General features: G+C 61.3%; 1 protein-coding gene across 4 annotated transcripts; it reads right to left on the bottom strand.

Moving 5' to 3' along the window:
* Window positions 1-234: 234 nt before the first annotated feature.
* On the bottom strand, window positions 235-17,519 carry WDR90 (WD repeat domain 90). 4 transcript variants are annotated; one of them, XM_066383033.1, is made up of 42 exons: window positions 17,439-17,519; window positions 17,082-17,173; window positions 16,759-16,935; window positions 16,560-16,668; window positions 16,159-16,329; window positions 15,769-15,883; window positions 15,618-15,685; window positions 15,353-15,453; window positions 15,067-15,279; window positions 14,132-14,200; window positions 13,428-13,538; window positions 13,209-13,354; window positions 13,081-13,138; window positions 12,360-12,478; window positions 12,084-12,227; window positions 11,873-12,003; window positions 11,683-11,799; window positions 11,124-11,359; window positions 10,764-10,903; window positions 10,418-10,548; window positions 9,818-9,948; window positions 9,330-9,491; window positions 9,012-9,140; window positions 8,709-8,839; window positions 8,589-8,629; window positions 8,254-8,394; window positions 7,968-8,108; window positions 7,522-7,619; window positions 6,820-6,919; window positions 6,427-6,548; window positions 6,105-6,261; window positions 5,833-6,023; window positions 5,577-5,745; window positions 5,340-5,451; window positions 4,974-5,145; window positions 2,236-2,358; window positions 1,906-2,080; window positions 1,675-1,805; window positions 1,425-1,568; window positions 1,230-1,349; window positions 1,061-1,145; window positions 235-659 (listed from the first exon to the last, which is right to left on the bottom strand). In XM_066383033.1, exons 1-42 carry the CDS (start codon window positions 17,446-17,448, stop codon window positions 502-504), a joined length of 5,391 nt encoding a protein of 1,796 aa, XP_066239130.1. In that variant the 5' UTR covers window positions 17,449-17,519; the 3' UTR covers window positions 235-501. The 4 variants fall into 4 exon arrangements, with proteins under 4 accessions (XP_066239130.1, XP_066239129.1, XP_066239128.1 ...); XM_066383032.1 differs by having other exon boundaries at window positions 7,911-8,108; XM_066383031.1 differs by having other exon boundaries at window positions 6,820-6,922; window positions 7,911-8,108.
* Between the last annotated feature and the right edge of the window lie 785 nt (window positions 17,520-18,304).

An 18,304-nucleotide genomic window follows, 5' to 3' on the forward strand; every position in this document is an offset into this window, starting at 1 on the left:
GACGTTGTGCCGGACACAGGGGTGGGGCCTGTGCCTCAGGTGCCGCCCAGCCCCAGAGACTTCCCGCTGGACGATGACCGGCCCACTCCAGATCAGGTAAATCTTTCAAGTGGACAGGCCAAAGCCTCAGTTCTTGCAGGGAGCAGGAGGTCTGGGGCTTGGGCAGAGGCTGAGCTCAAGACAAGCGGGAGAGCCAGGCCCAGGGCAGGAGTCTGCAGTGACCAGTAACAATGCTACAACGCAATGCCCACGTTTATTTCAACTGTACAGGTAGAAACACAGGAAAGCACTCAGGTGCTAACAAGCACTTTACACATGCTCAGAGTCTTGATTCAAACACAGAGTCCTGAGCCCCTCCAGTGTGACGGGGCTGAGCCTGCCCAGCCATCCTAGCCCGGAATGAGCTTCTCCACTAACCCAACTTCTCAGCAGAGCCTCTGCCCAGACCAGGTGCCCAGTGTGACCAGCAGGACACATCTGACCCCAGTGCCCCACTGTGGCTCAGCAGTCTGTGACCTCCCACACTAGGATCTCGTTGTGGGCCGCTGTGAAGAGCAGGCTGGCAGACGGGGCAAACCTACAGAGCTGAACACAGTCGTCGTGGCCAGCAAAGTCCTGCGCGGCCCCCGACACACAGTCCACCAGCCTCAGCACACGCTCTGCAGGAAAACAGTATAGGGTGGGCCCTGTGCCCATGTCTGTAGCTCCAGGGCCCAGGAGGATCCAACCCACACTGGCTGTCTGCAGCTGGACGCTGGTGAAGCACAGAGGACCTGTGCTGAATGGCCTATGTCTCCGCACTTGCGGCCACCTGCCACTGGGACTGGGGCAGCGGAGTCAAGGACAAGCCTATCGTCGTCAGGGTATATCTAACAGCAGGCGGCTTCTAAGGTTCCAAGCTGGGCCACCTCTATTCAGTGCTGGGTGCTATACTCAGCACCCCACTTAAGACATGGGGAACCCAGATACAGATGTGAGGAGCATGTCTCAGTGTGGGGGCACGGGTACGTCCACTCAGTCCCACTCAAGACAGGCTGAGTCTGTGCCCACCAGTACTCACCAGCAAAGCCGATGGCCATGAGGCGGGCCCTGGGGGACAGACTCAGGGACACAGCAAAGAAAGGCAGCGGGATCTTCTCCACCACCTGCGGGCAGCAAGCGTAAGGCACTGGTCAGGGGTTGCCACGGCCCAGGACCCCCTCCCAGAGTCCCAGAGGGCATGCGCGTACCTGCTTCTGGCAAAGGCTGTAGAAGACCACCTCCGGATGTGGGCCGAGGCCTGCCCACACCACCAGGGCCCTATCCCAGGGGCAGAAGGCAGCGAGGGAAGGCGGAGGGCAGTCTGGAGCCTACGGAAAGGCACAGCATGCTGTGGCGGGGTGGGCAGACACCATCCCCCCCTGAGGTGCCACCGAGACCCTCACCTCCGTGAGGGTGGGTGCTGGGAAACTCAGCCAGTCCACGAGCTCACAGCAGTTCTGCAGCCAGTCAGAGGCCCAGATGCTGACCCGCTGGTCTCTGCTGGCAGCCAACCACAAGTCTGGGCCCTCTACTCCAAAATCTACATACTGGGGAGGTAAGGGCAGGTGGGTACCTCCTGCCCCACTCTGCCCAAGCCCCCTCCCTGCCAGTACCCCTGAGATAGGACCCTGATGGCTCATGAGGCCACTTCACCTCCTTGCTTGTGCTCTGGATGGAAGAGATGGGAGCGCCTTGGTGGTCCCTCAGTACATGGAAGGTCATCCCCGTGCAGCAGCGGCTCACAGCCACAAGCCCATCCTTGTCTCCAGAAATGATGGTCTGACCTGGGTGTGGCAGGGGCCACTGTTACCTTGTGAACCCCCAGCCCAAAGGTATGACCTGGGCGTGGCAGGGGCCATACCATCACCCATGAGTCCCGCTCACCGTCAACAGAGAAGGCAATGGCTGTCAGTGCGGCCACGTGTGGCTGCATCTTGAGCTCCATTGCGATTCGGGAGATGCTGAAGACACGCAGCGTGCCATCGCTGTAACCTGCCGCCATGCGCTGCTGTTCTGGGAGCCTGCAGGATGGGGGGCTCCAAGCCAGGCAGAGGCAGCTCTGGGGAGTCCCAGTAGAGAAACATCAGTGCTCCCCTAGGGAGCAAGATACGGTCCCAAGGCCAAGGCCGAGGTCAGACACTAAGGCTGAAGGGAGGGTGGATGGGCAAGGCCCCAGCCCGAGCACACAACCCCAGCCCCTGGTGCCCTGAGTACCTGGTTCAGCACCTGGAACTGAATCACCAGCTCCATGCTGGCTAAGGACCACACCCTCACACTCCCATCATCTCCACACGTGGCACAGTGGGATTCACTGGGGCTGAACACCACCTCGTTCACCTGTGGGTAGCCAGCCAGCCCTACCTGAAACCCCGTGGTCCTCGGGCAGAGAGAGGACACAGTGGGGCCAGGTCATTCCTATGACAGCATGTTTCCCTCCCAAGCCCGCCAGGCCATGGCCACCTTCACGTGGACTGCTCCCTCCCGAGTGCCCCACACAAGCCCCGGGTGGAATTCAAATGGCAAGGAACCCATCGGCTATTGAACCGGACTGTCCTCTCACTGGGACTCGAGAGAAGTGCTCTGGAAGAACCTAAAACATGGTGATGGGCCACATCCCCAGAGGGCTACAGACTACAGGTAAAGGAAGCGCGAAACACTTCGGACCATTCCAGGGACCTCAGCACCGGGGGTGGCGGTGTGACTTCCTGAGATCGTCAAGTGGGCATCAAGGGAGAAAACAGGCCCGTGACTACTGAGAACCAGGATTTCTGGTGTGGGAAAAAGGGGATACAGTCGCCATACGCCAGTGAGATGAAATAAAACAGCCTAGTCCTGCATTTAAGCTTCAGATGGAAGTATGAACTCACAATATATTTTATCTTTAAAAATAATAATTTAGCCTGACCAGGCAGTGGCGCAGTGGCTAGAGCGTCGGACTGGGATGCAGAAGGAACCAAGTTCGAGACCCCGAGGTCACCAGCTTGAGCGCGGGCTCATCTGGTTTGAGCGGAGCTCACCAGCTTGGGCCCAAGGTTGCTGGCTCAAGCAAGGGGTTGCTCGGTCTGCTGAAGGCCCGCGGTCAAGGCACATATGAGAAAGCAATCAATGAACACTAAGGTGTTGCAACGCACAACAAAAAACTAATGATTGATGCTTCTCATCTCTCTGTTCCTATCTGTCTGTCCCTGTCTATCCCTCTCTCTGACTCTGTCAAAAAATAAATAAATAAAAATTAATAATAATAATAATTTAGCTCTTTCCAGCTGAGAAGCAATGGGCCCCTCTGGGAAGAAACAGCCAAGTCCAGTCCTGGAGGGAGCCACAGAGAGAGAGCCTGATGCCCTGCCATTCTACATGAGAGGAAAATCGCCAGTGAGCATCAGCGTAGGACCCAAATGCTGCTACCCTGATAGATGAACGAACACAATGCGTTCTGTCTGTGCCATGGAACAGCATTTGACAATACAAAGGAGTAAGGCACTGACACAGTACAGCACAGATGAAACCTGAGAACATGATTGATGCTCAGAGAGAAGCCAGACAGAGGACCATTCCATTTATGTGTGTGATTCCATTTTATAGGGAGTCCAGAACAGATAAATCCATAGTTACTGCTTGTTCAGGAGTGGGAGGTAAGTGCTCACTGGGTATGGGCTTTCCTTTCGGATGATGAAAATGCTCTACAGTGGGCTGTGCTGATAGCTGTACAATTCTGTGAATATATTGAAAGCCACTGACTTGAAGTCGCTGAAGAATATGGCATGTGAATTATACCTCAATATAAGACTGTTACCAAGAAACAAAAAAATATATATATAATCCTTACTCCTCTCAAATTTATTTGATGGCTACGATTACCTCCAAAAAAGTAAATACAGGTTCAAGAAAGAAAAAAGGACTCGGTAGTCAATTCAAAGGCCCTGTCACTGGCTGAAACCAGGGCTCTGTGAGCAGTGACCGGGGCAGACCTGGCCTACACGTATACCCGAGCATCTCTTAAGACCTGAAAAGTAAACACACTGGTTGTTATTGGCAGAACCAACCCAGTGCTTGGAAGCCTGGTCCACGAGGGAGAGAACCAGCTACCATGCTGCTCCTGTCCAGGCTTTGCCTCAGAAAATCCAACGCTCACGAGGCCAGTACCATGCTGCTCCTGTCCAGGCTTTGCCTCAGAAAATCCAACGCTCACGAGGCCAGTACCATGCTGCTCCTGTCCAGGCTTTGCCTCAGAAAATCCAACGCTCACGAGGTCAGTACCATGCTGCTCCTGTCCAGGCTTTGCCTCAGAAAATCCAACGCTCACGAGGTCAGTACCATGCTGCTCCTGTCCAGGCTTTGCCTCAGAAAATCCAACGCTCACGAGGCCAGCTCTGCCTCCTGGAGAACAGACTCCTGCCACCTGCAATTCCACCAGCGTGGTGGGCCCCTCGGGACAAGGGCAGCGCAGAAAGGCAAGCAGCTCCCGTGTGCTTCCCGGCGGGAGACATAGTTCACACAAGGAGCTGCGGACCGACTGGCAGGACCAGATTCTGGCCCCGCCTCCAGACTCTCGAACCCCAGAGAACATGGGAGCAGGAAGGCAGGCCCCACCCTGGTCTGTGGGAGGCTCAGGGGTGGATGACCTGGTTTCTTTGCCAAGGGAGAAAAAGCAACAGAGCAAAGAAGGACCAAAAAGAAGCCAGGGTGGGGTGCTGACACGAGTGGACACTGTGGACTATGTCAACACAAGATGAGTGTGAGGTTCTGAGTATGCGGAGTCCTTATCCTGAGAACCTCAAATATTTACACGTGGAACAATCCCATTGCTGGGCCTGACTCAACCATGACACATGGGGGCGGGAGACACAACAGAGAGCGCCAGGCAGGATACGGGGCTCCCGGCAACTGCCTGTGTCCAGGACGGAAGCCCCCAGGACATCTTTGACAGAGAGCTGGTGGCCCGGCAGCCTCACCTTGCTTCTGTGGCCACTGATGAGGCGGGTACTGGTGCCCTCGGCCCAGCTGACGTACCAGAGCGTGCCTGCTGTGGTGCCCACCACGCCCATGTCCATGCTGTCGTGGAAGACGGCACTCACGATGGCCCCATCCAGGGTCAGCTCGCGCTCCATGAACACGGAGCTAGACCTGGAGGGGGGTGGTCAGTGGGTCCCAAGAGTGGCAGCAACAAGGGACCAGAGGACCCGGGGCTTCTGGGGTGCATCCATGTTCCTGAGCCCTGGCCTCACCCAAGCACGATCCCACAGAAGGCAGGCCCAGCTGGAGACAGCATGCCGGAGTGCGGCCCCGGTCAAGGCCACCAGCACCACGCGGAGGCTCACCTGGCTCCCGAGCGCGTGCGCCTCAGCTCTGGCACAGCGCCCACGGCCCATAGGCGCAGGCGCCTCGTGTTGCTGCCGCTGACCAGCCGTGACCCTGAGCACAGCAGCACTCCTAGGAAGCAGGTGGCAGCGTGAGCTGCTTCCCTAGATCCCGGGGACTCCAGATAGGGCCCTAATGCCCCAACTGGGGCCGACCCCCTAGCTGGGAGGGGTGTCAGGGACTACTCAGGCACCCACCGATTTCACCTTCATCCGCCTCCCAGGCCAGGAAGCAACGGCGGGCACGCGTGTCCCAGACGCAGACCTGGCCGGCATTGGAGCCGCAGTACAGCAGGGGTGCAGCCCCATAGCACAGCGATGTCAGCTCGCCCGCACCCACAGCCTTGGGGATGGGCTCTCGGTGTGCCTGGAGGGACACAGGGCAGTGTGGGTCAGTGACACTCCAGGACCCAGCCAGACCTCATCCTCCTAAACCGTCCCTGAACCCTGGCACCTGGAGGCTGACGTCAGCCCCGTGCTGCTGCAGGAAGCACAAGGTGAGGGCGCCCTGGCCCACGCAGGCGAGCTCAGCAGCGGCCCAGGGGCTGAAGGCCAGGCCGTGCACCGGCTCCGGGAGGTGGGTAAAGGAAACAACTTCGCAGGTGGCCATGCTCCACAGGGCCAGGATTCGGTCACCATAGTCCCCTGGGGAGACACATGGTAGTCACATCAGGCAGGGGAGTCCAGAGGCCACCACCCTCTGCCCCCACTCTCCCCCCAGCTGACCCAGTGTGACGAGGAGCCTGTCATCCCGGGAGAAGGCCAGGGCTTGTACAGCAGTGCGGTGGGGAGACAGGAGCTGCTGGCAGGAGCCCCCGGGCACGTCCCAGAGGCGGACCTGGCAGCAGGAGGCGGTGCCTGCACATCCCGCAGAGGCCAGGACCTGGGGGGCCGGGGGAGGGTTTGGTCAGTGGGGTGGGGCAGTCTAAGGGCCCAGCCTGGCTCTGGGGGGACGGGAGACCAGAACAGAATCCCCTGGGCTGCTCTGGAGCCCCCCCCAGGAGGAACACCGGGATGCGCGACACGTCCCCGGATGCAGAACGAGCACCTGGGCATCGTGGCTGAGAGCCAGTGTGGAGATCTCCGTGGAGTGGCCGAGCCAGTGCTGTTGGACGCCGGAGTGCAGGTCCTCCACCACCACCAGGCAGCCGCACGTGTAGGCAAAGAAGCCTGCAGACAGGGAGGGTCATCCTGCCTGCCAGTTTCAACAGCCAAGGGGATCATGCTAAGCCCTCTGGGAAAATGCTCCGAGGTAGCACAGGGAACATGGGCCAGAGTTACAGGTGTGACAGGGAAATGCCACCTCTTATCTCAAACCACCATCCCAGCCAACATTTACTTGCCCTCCTGGGGCCTGGGGGTGGACAGAGCTGGGCCCAGCCCTGCCCTGCCCTGCCCTGCCCCTCCTGGGCGGGGAGCCAGGGTGGACAGCGGCCCCTACCTGTGTCTGGCCTCCAGATCACGTTGGCCCGTCCGTTCCCGTTGTAGCCCACAACAGCCTTCAGGTGCAGCCACTTGCCCTCGGCAGGGGGAGAGGAGACCTTCTGTGAGGAAGTGGTCCCAGGACGTTGGTGTACGGCACAGTAGCCAGCCAACCTCTCCCCCAGCCCGCCACCACCAGCTCAGGCTGTGACCCACCAGGCTGGAGCCTGGAACAGAGTGGGGAGGTACAAGCTCCCAGGATGGGACAAACGGCAAGAGGGTGGGCCCAAAAGCTTGCACACAGGAGGCCAAGCAAGGACAGGAGCTGGGGCTGCAGACAGGGAGGCAGCAGTGGGAGGTGTGGGGGGTCCCTGGCGTCCAGAATGACCAGGCCAAGGCAGCAAGATCCAGGGGGCTCTCAGAGACAGGGTACTTGAGGAGGTGGGCGGGAGCCAGGACCTCTGGGTGGAGACAGTGGGTTCAGCAGGACACTGCCCAGGTCATGAGTGTCAGTGACAGTGGGAGCATAGTACAGGGTGGAAGGGCACCTGCGAGGTGACGAACGTCAAGGCCTGGACTGCCATCAGCTTTGGGAGCAGCCCCAGGGACACCCCAGGGAACCCGTGTATTAGGTAATGCTCCCAGAAACCACAGGGCTGTGCCACCCTCACCCCTGAGCACCCCCTACGGCAGAGGCGGTGAGGATCCCACCCCAGCCAACCTTGGCCGTCACGGAGGCCTTATAGCGTGCTATGAAGTGTGTGTAAGAGTCTGGGCGGGCAGTGGGCTGGGTCTTGGTTCTCCTGGTGCCCTGGGCACCTGACAGAAAAGAAAAAAGCCACAGAAAGTCAAGCTACACAAAACCATTGAAACCCCTCCCTCACACAGTCACCCCCTCCTGGCTGGACAAGAAAGTCCATGACCCAGGAGATGCCCGGTCAGAGTGCAGGTGAGCCACACCCCACCGCCCGGCCTCCAGGGACCGCAGGCTCCTTCACTCGCCAATTAAGTGACCAGGCCTGATCTCACGGGGTGACCCCAATCTGGGACCCATGGGCACCTGAATTTGGGCCAAGCCTGGTCATGAGTATTCCCGCCCTACACTCTTACTGGGCTGACCATGGGGGTGGGGCAGCATGTCGAGGCCCCAGGGGCCCCCTGCAGTACCCCGGGCCCCATCTCCAGCCCCGTCTCCAGCCCCACAGGCCTCCTTCTGCACCAGCACGGGCGGGCCTGAGGCCTGGCACAGCCTCCTGGGGCCATGGCTCTCCTCAGAGGGTCCTTCTTCATCTGACACGAAGAAAGTGCCTGGAGAGGTGGAGGGCAGTGAGAGGAGGGCACAGAGCCCCCTCAAGCCCTGCCCTTCCCCACAGTCCTGGAGCAGCACCAGAGCCCACCAGATGGGAGCCGTGTGACCATGCCCTCCCGGGTGCTCTGGGATCCTTGCCCTTACCATCACCTTCACTTGAGGGCCCAGCACAGGTGCTCGGCTGGGGTGGGGCTGCCTGGGACGGCACAGGCCCCTGCTGCTGGGGGAGCCCGCTGGCCCCAGACACCGCACCCTCCAGACCCTCCAGCTGTCCTGCATTCGGGCCTGGGGACGGAAGGAGCTAGGCTGCGCTCAGGGTCTGAGGAAGGCGGAGCGCAGAGGGGAGGAACCCCATGTCCTCCCCCGTCCTCCCATGCCCTGGAGCCACCCGGACAGGGAGCCGCAGCCTGCCACTCCCAGGGGCTACAGTGCCAGCATCGGATGTCACCACAGACCTTCCATCATGGGGGCACACTCACCAGCCTCAGAGGTCGGGGGGGCCCCAGGTGCATCTTGGACGCTGCAGAGGCAACAGGAGAGGGTGTTGGGTGGGGAAGATGCAGCAGGAGGCTTGACAGACACAAGTTAAGGGCACCTGCCTTCCCGGGGGCGACTTCTCCGGGGAGGTCAGGATGTCCCAGAGGAAGATGGCATCACCCACGCTGAGGAGATGCTGCTGGTCAGGGGTGAAGGCCACAGCCTGCACGGGCTCTGAGTGACCGATGTACACCTGGGGGGCATGCATATCACATCAGAGACCCCAGTGCCCTCCCACACCCAGGTCTGGCCAGACTGGCAGCTGGACAAGAGGTCCTCATGTGGTGGCAGGTCCTGTGGGTCTCCTTCTACTCTCCCTCTCCCCCGCCTGCCTGTGCCCACCTGCGCCCACTGGCTACACACACCTGGCAGCTGGGCTTGGCCTGCGTTAAGTAGTCCCACACTCTGATGGCTCGGTCGGCCGCTGTCAGCAGGAAGCGGACATCCTGGCTGAGAGCCAGGGCGTGGGGGGCCACAGGGTGGACGCCACTCAACTGCAAGACAGCAGTGTCATGGGGGACACGAGCGGAGCACACAGGTCCCTGAACCAGGGCAACAGCCCTTCCTAAAAAACGCGCCTCGAGGACTGGAAGGCAGCCCAGCACCTCCCCCCCACGAGGCACTGGGGATACCAAGGTGGGGGCCGAGGGGAGGCCCAGCCACGGCCACAGCCCTGGACTCACCTCTCGGGCCACGTGGCCTGATGTGCTGTCGAGCACCACAACCTTGCTGGATGACGTGGACACCAGCAGGTTGCTGAGAGGTGCGGGACTGAAGCAGATAGCCACGGCCGAGTCCAGGCGCCTGCTGGCTAGGTCCAGGGTTCTGACGTCAACCCGCAGCAGCTGGGCAAGAACAGCAAATAGCCCCCAGCCACGACCTCTGGGCAGAGCTCACGCCCCCCCAGGCAGGGCACAGGAGGCGGGCAGCTGGGACAACACCCACACCCCTCCCTGAGGCCCACCCTGGGCATACATGTTCTCTGTGCCTCTGAAGTGAGCACGGTCCCCTCTGCCCCCTCGATGCCGTTGTACTCACACAGGGCCACGGAGGGCCCTGCCTCTGCATGCCTCCCACCCTGGCGGAACTCAGGGGAGCCATGTGCAGTCCGCCAGCCAGGCCGGTGCAGGCCCACCCACACTGAACACACAGAAGGCTCTGGCGAACTCACATCTTCCAGTGAGGCTGCATCCCTGACGGTCACCATGTACTTAAAGGGACCCACGAAGGCCAGCAGACGGCCGTCTCCACTGACTGCCAGGCTGCAGGAACTTGGGTGGGCATCCCGGCACACCACGTTAGCTGCCGGAATCACAGGGACAGCTGGTCAGCTAGGTGGGGAGAGGCTGCCCACAGCAGACTCAAAACCTGCCCACAACTGCAGAATCAGCCCAAGGGGCCTGGGTATCAGAGCGCCAAGACACTCGGGGCCCTAGGGACTGTCAGGACCACTGGAGTTCTCCTGGGCCAGGGGTGACCCCAAGTGACCACCCGACTGGCTGTGGGAGGGCAGGCACCCTTGGGTGGGGCCTGGGTGTCTCTGCCAGCCGGGGGCTCAGGCTGTTCACCTCCTTCAGGGCTGGGGCAGGCATAGACCCTCACTGGTGTGTTCTAAAACCACGTCTGCCCCAGGGGTCTCGGAAGCGAGGCCACAGAAGGCAATCTGCTGTCAGCGGACACTAGGCGAGCCCTACCCTCAGTGGAACCTGTGAGGGCAAGGCTGGGAGGCCGGGGTGCGGCCGAGGAAGGCGGCGGGGGGCGGGGCTCTGACCTTCAACACGCAGGACACGGCAGCAGCTGGCAGCACAGTGGTACTGGACCAGAGTGCCCTGGGAGCAGGCACTGAACAGGAGGCTGCCATCGGGGCTGGTGGCCAGGCCGGTGACGGCTCCTTGGTGACACCTGCCCACAAAGGGATGCCCACTGCCTTGGCTCTGCGCTCCATCATCCCTGACCTCCCACGGCTGGGCCTGGTCAAGTCCCCAAGGGGCAGCAGAACAGAGGAGCTTCCAGTAGACAGCCCTCCTCCACTCTGCCCAGCTACCCACACTCTAGGGGACCCCACAGGTTTCCACCACAGGCACCTGTGCGGCTAGGGCCAGTCGGCAGGCACCCACCTGTGTTCCACCAGGGCTTCGGGGGCGTCCAGGCTGAAGGAGCGGATGGCCCCACTGCTGAAGCCGCAAAAGAAGGCTGGCTGCGTGGGGTGGAAGGCGACTGCACAGGGGGCTTCCTCGGGTGACTCAAAGTCGTAGAGCTGGAGAGTGGGGCGCCGTGAGGGTGGGCAGGGTGGGTGCTGGCTGCCAGCTGGCCCGGAGAACCCGAGAGCCAGTCTCTCTTTAGTGCCCTGAACCCGAGGGTCCCCAACACAGGCCACGGGACAAAGCTTTCCCTAGCCCCCCGCCTGCCTGGGCCCTGCCCCCAGGCCTCAGTGTGGCCTGTGCCTCTCCAGTCCTCCCCTCCTGGCCACACTCTACCTGCTGCAGGGTCACCAAATCCCAGATGCGGACGGTGTGGTCCTGGGACACAGTGGCCAGCTGCCCCCGCTTGCACTCGAGGGCAAGGGCCTGCACTGGGGCAGTGTGGGAGCGCACCAGCAGGCTATACTCCCGGGACGGTATGTCCAGAAAGCCCAGGTGGCCAGAGGTGGTGGTGGATAGCACACGCAGGCCATCAGGGCTGAAGCAGACTGAGCTGATGGGGCCCTCGTGCTCTGCAGGCAGGGTGGGTTGGTGACCTCCCAGGCCCTAAGTGGGGCAGGCCAGGCACCAGGGCAGACTGGCCACACCTAGACTGTACCTCCCTCCCAGCCCCCCAGACACAAACCCATTTCCTTCCTGCCCAGAGCCCCGTCTCGCTGTGGACAGGGACAGGCGGCTCCCCCACGGCCACCCACTCCTGGGCTCAGCAATGGTGGACTCCCAGGGTCAGGACACAGCCCGTCGGAGCCCTGGGACTGCCATCCAGTCCAGGACTGGCCCAGGGACGTGGTCCTTCTATGGTGACCGTGATGGTGGAGTGCTGTCTTGTCCCTACCTGCCTCCAGGAGCACAGAGGAGAAGTCCAGGGGCCAGAGGCGCAGGAGGCCGTCCTCCGAGCCTACGGCACACTCAGCCTGGGAGACACCGATGCTGCTGATGGCAACGCCAGGACCTGGGGGGGGGGGGGCAGGCAGCGTCAGCAGAAGCAACAGGGCTGCTCCTCCCACCCAGCAGGGGCCACTCACCCAATCCGAAGCTCTGCTTCTGTGGGAGGGGGCGGCCGGGGGTCTGCGTGGGCAGGAGACGACGAATATACCGCACAGCCATGCGCTGGTGATCAATCTCCAGGATGTGGCCACTACGGCTGCAAACGTAGCTGCCCAGGGAGGCGGCAGGTGAGGGCCAAAGGGGCAGACAGCAGGGCCTGCCCAGTGAGGACAGAAGGGCAGTACTCACAGTGTGCGGCTGTCCTGGGCCTGCCCGAAGGCCAGGTCAGTGAGTTCTAGTGCGTGACGCTCCCCCAGGTCCACAGGGCAGGAGCGCAGGCTCCCACCTCGAAGCCGCCACAGCCGCACATTGCCCCGTCCGCACGACGCCATCCTGCAAAGGGGTATGAGGGTGAGTGCCATCCACTCTCCACAGGGAGACCGAAACTGCTGTGGAAACGGGCCGGGGAGGGGGGACAGGCTCTGTGGTTCGACCCCTATCCAGATAGGAGGCCCAGTTACCTACCTGGCTTCATTAAAAAAGGCAATCTCAAAAGCCTGGATGTCAACGTCAGTGTTCACCTTCGCGAGAATGATGGCCTCACCACCTCGCCCCACCTGGCCAGTGCCCCATGCCACCACCATCTGCAACAAGATCCTGCTAAGGCCCTGCGGCATCGTCTGCCCGGCTGGGCCTCCCCTAGGCTCTTTGCTCCGATGGGAGCCAGCCTGGCACTCGCCTTGGGAGGGTGTGGGGAGGGCGGTCCCCACGGCCCCGAGCGACCTACACTGGCCTAGTCCACCCTGTGCAGACACGTGAGGCTGACACATCCCCAGAAACAAACAGAAAACACCAAACCACAAGAAGCGAGAAGGCCCAGCAGTTAAACACACAAAACCTGGCTGCTCTAGGACTCCAGAACATGCTGCCAAAGAGAGTGAGGTGAGTTACTTATTGGGCTTTTTAAATTTTTACTTACTAACAGGAATACTGATCTGTTCCTATACGTGCCCCGACTGGGGACGGAACTGGCAAGCTCTGTGCTTCAGGACAAAGCTCTAACCAACCAAGCTATGCAGCCAGGGGGAGAGTGAGATGAGTAATTTAAATGTTGACTCCACCCACAAGGGGTATAAGACACCTGCACTGTGTGTGGGCAGGGCGCTTCCTGGCAGAGCCAGGCTAGTCAGGGGAAGGCTGCTTCCTAAGTGAGCTGGACTTGACCCCACCTCCTCAGCCCCGTTACCGTCTTCCCATGGCGGTCCTTGCCAGCACAGCAGAGCAGCGCCCCACTGCGGGAGAAGCTGCGGGGTGGAGAAGACCGTTAGTGTCCCTAGGGCTGGCCCCTCCCCACCTCCGAGGCCCCTCACCCACCTGAGGGAGCAGATGGTGTGCGCAGGGCTCCGGAACAAGGACAGGCAGCCCCTGGTCTGGAAGTCCCAGAGGCGCAGCACGCTGGGGGGCTGTGCCTGGGCTGAGGCGAGCAGCGAGTTGCTCCCGTCCAACGCCAGGGCGGAGACCTGGGGAGGCAGCAGGTTGAGGAAAGCTGTGTGGCCTGTGGACACAAGGACCGCCGGGCCAGGCGGTGCCCACCTTGTCCGTGTGGCCGAGGAAGAAGCTCTGCTCCTGAGTGTCCACGTGCAGGACCACGATGACCGCGTGGCAGGGGTACACGACGGCAGCCCCGTCCTTGGTCCACAGAGCCTGTGCGCGGTGGCAGAGGCCGAGGTTACAGGCCGGCCAGCCTCGTCTCCCCACCCTGACACACCCTTCCCCGTGTAATGTGCACAGGAGTCAGCGGGATGCACACACCAAAAGGACAGAGAAAACTTTCAAACACGTGAATACACGTGCACGCACACTCACACACACGTGCTGAGTTTCCTCTGACTCCTGCTGCAATATAAAACATTTTACGGTTCGGGCAGCATACACGTGGAGCCTGCATCCAGCAGACTCACAAGCCCAGGGGCTCCTCTCCCACTGTCCCCCACCTACTCCACAGGGACCCACAAGTCATGCCCACACCGGCCGCATACAGCTGCATCAAAGTTGAAGGGCTGAGAGCTCACAGGTCTCTGGAAGCTCAAACACTCAGAGCAACACTGACTCAGCCAGCGCTTGTGAAAACGTAGGAGGCCTGCGAGTGTAGGTGACTGAGGAAACAATGAGCCACAGTACAGGTGTGGGCAGGGCTGGGCATCCACCACCAACCTCAGGTGATACAGGGCCTTCTCACCGTCTCCCTTTATATATGCAACACATGTCTGGCCCAACAAGAGCATGGGACCCCTCACCCATTTGGTGCTGTGGCCCCCAAGGCCGATGACTCTCTTGAGCCTCAGGACAGGATCTGGCAGGAAGCTCTGAAAAAGGTAAACTCACGGTGAGATCCCCAGAAGGCCAGACCCCAAGCAGCAGAGGCTGTCCCCCTGGGCTGGGTCCTGCCTCCCAAAAGCTGCTTAGTCCTGGGTGGCTTCTTCGGTCGGTCTGTGACAGGAACCCAGGATTCTGGCCACATTGCCAAACCGTCCAGGGACCCCAGGTGCTGCGCCTGAGTCCCCCACAGACTACCTGGGGCTAGGAGTTGGTGGCCAGGCACTAGCCCCTCCATACTCTTCATTGAAAGGGACTTTTCCCAAGCCCTGGCCGGTTGGCTCAGCGGTAGAGCGTCGGCCTGGCGTGCGGGGGACCCGGGTTCGATTCCCGGCCAGGGCACATAGGAGAAGCGCCCATCTGCTTCTCCACCCCCCCTCCTTCCTCTCTGTCTCTCTCTTCCCCTCCTGCAGCCAGGGCTCCATTGGAGCAAAGATGGCCCGGGCGCTGGGGATGGCTCCTTGGCCTCTGCCCCAGGCGCTAGAGTGGCTCTGGTCGCGGCAGAGCGACGCCCCGGAGGGGGCAGAGCGTCGCCCCTGGTGGGCGTGCCGGGTGGATCCCGGTCGGGCGCATGCGGGAGTCTGTCTGACTGTCTCTCCCCGTTTCCAGCTTCAGAAAAGAAAAGAAAAAAACCAAAAAAACAAAAAAAAAAGAAAGGGACTTTTCCCAAAGCTGCTTCCCGCCTGTTCTGCTTTCTGCTGGGCGGCTGGATGAGAAGGGATCCTCAGAGGCCCATCGGCCCCACGCATGGCTCATGGTGGGCACAGGCCCAATAGCCCCATTCCTACTCCTCACCATGGCCCCACCCACCTCTATGGCTTGGCCCACCCCTTCCTTCCCCAAGACATGCACTCACCTCATGTTTGGGCACATTCTCCGGGGCCGTGGACAACACAGCCACCTTACTGACAGGAGCGTGAAGGCCACTGCCAGCAGCATGCTTGTCAGTGGGCTTTACAGAGGCCGACGGCTCTTGGCTATGGCTGCTGGGGCTGCCCACGATGGAGACTTCTGAGCATTCACAGGACAGGCTGTCCTCTGGAAGGAGCCCTGAGGGGGCCCAGCAGGACTGTCGGGGACAGTGTCCGTCAGACCCTGGAGCCACCTCTGTTAGCCCTATCTCTGCAGTCACGGGCACTCACAGCGGTGGGGCCAAGCATCTGAACTGCAGGGGACACGCTGTCCTGTCTGGCCTCGCTGAAGGCCACTGGAGGAAGAAGCTGTGGCACGCGCCTCGCGAAGACTGCAACGGAGCAAAGGGCCACACACCCCTCTGAGCAGAGTGCCGAGGCCTGCAGAAGACGGGGCCACACGCATAGCCCCGGCCCTGCAGGAACCACACCTCTGGATTCACCATCCCAGCCCCCAGCCCCCTCCCACAGAGCTCTGCACTCCCCACAGGCCCACCTGCCTCAGGAGGGGAACAGCTCCTCTGAACCAGCTCGGATGGCGCTGCCCAGTTGCTGCTTGGAAACCTCAACGGGGCGGAGGGAGAGTCAGGGTAGGGGCCACCCTGCCCTCCCCTACCAGCCTCCCGGGCACAGCCAGAGCTGCTCACCGGATGTGGATGTAGTGGTCATGCCAACTCTCCCCCTTGGGCACTGGGAATGCCATTTCTCGAGGCATGGGGGTGACAGGCAGATTTCCCCGCCGGGCCTTGGTGACAGTGACAGCTACAAAGAGCAAAGTTGGTCCAGGGAAGCTCATCCAGAAACTTCTCCCAGCCCAGGTAAGACTCAGCACCAGGCACCTACAGGATATTGCCGACCACCTGTCCAGCCATCACCTGCCCCATGAGGGTCCCAGGAGCTAGGGGCTCAAAGACAGCATAGCACGGCATCTTCACCAGTTGCCAGGGCCTTTTCCAGGCATAGAATCTGGGGGGTAGGGATTGAGTTGGATCAGCCCACCTGTAAGCTGAGCACAGGGCGTGGGGTGCAGCCCTCACCTGGGTCAAAGCACAGGTCACTGGTGTAGAGGTTTCGAACAAGCAGGCTGGCACACAGGCGAACACTCTTAAGGTGGCTGTAGTGCCGGTTCAGGTAGACAAGGAGGAGCTCACGCAGATCCAGCTGCAGGCAGGTCCAGCGGGCACCAGGGAGAGCCACCTCTATCAGGTCTGCAGGGGGCAGGCCAAGGTCAGCAGTGCCCATCCTCTCACCAGCCCACCCACAATGCCTTCTGTCTTTGTCCATGTGCCCCCTACCCAGGCTGCCCACCCTCCAGGCCGGGAAGGAGGCTGACTGGACCTGCCCCACCTGCCCCGGGGCCTGCCCTCCCTTTCTCTCTGCCCTCAGGCTACCTCTCCTGGATCATTCCTGTCCCATTCACTCCCCATGTCCCTGTCACCTTTCCTGGATATCCCAGCCTCACAGATGTAGGGGAACTGAAGCCACGTAGCTGTGGACTTGAACTCCTTGAAAAGGTTGGAAAGGGACACACGGATGACCTGGCTGTCCTGCAGGGACAAAGAGTGGCCATAAGGAGAAAAGAAGGGGCACCAGGAGTGCAGAGCCCCCAGCACAGACCCTGCTCCCGACCTCGGCACCTTGGTAGACAAGTCCAGGTGGATGACAAAGTGCTTGGTGGACAGGGGTCGGAAAAGCAAGTACAGGTACCGTCCGGTCAGCCCCAGAGACTGGGTGCTGGTTTTGGGGAGCTGGATATAATTGCTGGCAGAGACAGAGCCCCGAATTCGATACACAGTGCACTTTAGGGTCTTGTCCTGGAGAAAGGGATGGAAGTCGGTGTCCCCCACAGAGCCATACCAGAAGAGGCGCCGCCGCATAACTGTCCAGTGGCGGGGCTAAGTGTCCCAGGCAGAAAAGAGGTACTCACCCTTTCTGCTGCCAGATTCCCTGGCCCACTTACCATCACTGTGGCCACGTCGCCTTCCTTCGTGGACCGCCTCCACTGGTCCACTTTGAAGTGTCTGAAGACGTTGAGGAATGGGTGCTGCCACACTGGGGGGGACAGAGAGGCGTAGGGACCTGCCCCCAGGTGCCAGACCCACGTAGGGGCGGGGGAATGGGTCTGCTCGCTCCCCAGGAGTGACAGTAATCAAAGCGCGCGTACTGGGTTCGCACCCATACTCGGCACCACCCGCCCGAGGGCCCGCGACTCGGCGCAGACGGAGTCAGGCTGCAGGCTCAGTGCGCGGCGGCCGTCCGACCCTGTTCGTTCCCCGGACTCCGGACCCCTACCCGGAGTCCGCGGCCGCGAGCCTACCTTGCGCCATGGTCCCGGGCTCACACTTCCCGCCTCGGCCGCTGCGCGCCTGACGCAGGGAACGCAGCGCGCGCCTAGCAACGGCCCCCTGGCAACGGCGTCACTTCCGCCTTCTGGACGCCGAGACCACGTGACCTCGGGGCCGCAACCCGCACCTCAGGGGCGCGGGGTTGGGCGGCAGCAGACTTTCGGGGCTCCTTGAGACCCTGGCCGGCCCACTCCGTACCCTCCCCCCGCTGTCGCACCCTGGGACAGCAGCGCTCCTCCCCAGGGTCCTTCGGCCATTCCCAAACCAGGACCCGATGGTCTCCAGCAATGGGATTGAGACAGGTTCCTGACTCGTCCCGGGGCCCATCTGTATATCGGGAATGAGATGCAGCCCCAGGGGCGCTCCACACCCACTGAGAGCCCAACCCTCTGGAGGAAGGTGCACACCTGGGTAGTGGACTTGATCCCGTCAGCGGTAGATGAGGTTACCCTCCCCCCCAACAAAGCTACGTAAGCAGTGTCCCACAAGCCCCTAGGGCCGAGCAACCCCAGCCACACTCACTCCCCGGGGCTTCCCTCAAACTCGTGGGACCTTTGTCCACTCTCCACACCAGGTCTAGGAGACAGTACCATGTGTCTTGAGACCTGGCCCCAATCCTGGGACTCTGGGACCACCATTCTGGGGGCCAGTTACAGAACATCTCTGGGCCTCACAGCTGGGCTCAGGCACCTGCCAACACCAACAGGGAGAGGAAGTGGGAGTGGGTGTCAGGAGGGGCAGGGTGGGCTGCACAGACTTCTCAGGACACAGGAAGGCACTTAGGCAAGAAGCCAAGAGGACCCCTCTACCCCCACACACCAAGTAAAGGCCACTCTGA

The sequence above is a fragment of the Saccopteryx leptura genome, chromosome 4 (assembly GCF_036850995.1).
Source record: "Saccopteryx leptura isolate mSacLep1 chromosome 4, mSacLep1_pri_phased_curated, whole genome shotgun sequence".
In the NCBI taxonomy this organism is placed as follows: Eukaryota; Metazoa; Chordata; class Mammalia; order Chiroptera; family Emballonuridae; genus Saccopteryx; species Saccopteryx leptura.

Excerpts from the sequence above, each read along its gene's own strand:
- WDR90 (XM_066383031.1), bottom strand. Across the intron at positions 9,141-9,329 it reads CAGGCCACGTGGCCCGAGAG|TTGAGTGGCGTCCACCCTGT; the intron begins GTGAGTCCAGGG and ends GCTGTCTTGCAG. Across the intron at positions 5,146-5,339 it reads CGCACGCGCTCGGGAGCCAG|GTCTAGCTCCGTGTTCATGG; the intron begins GTGAGCCTCCGC and ends ACCCCCCTCCAG.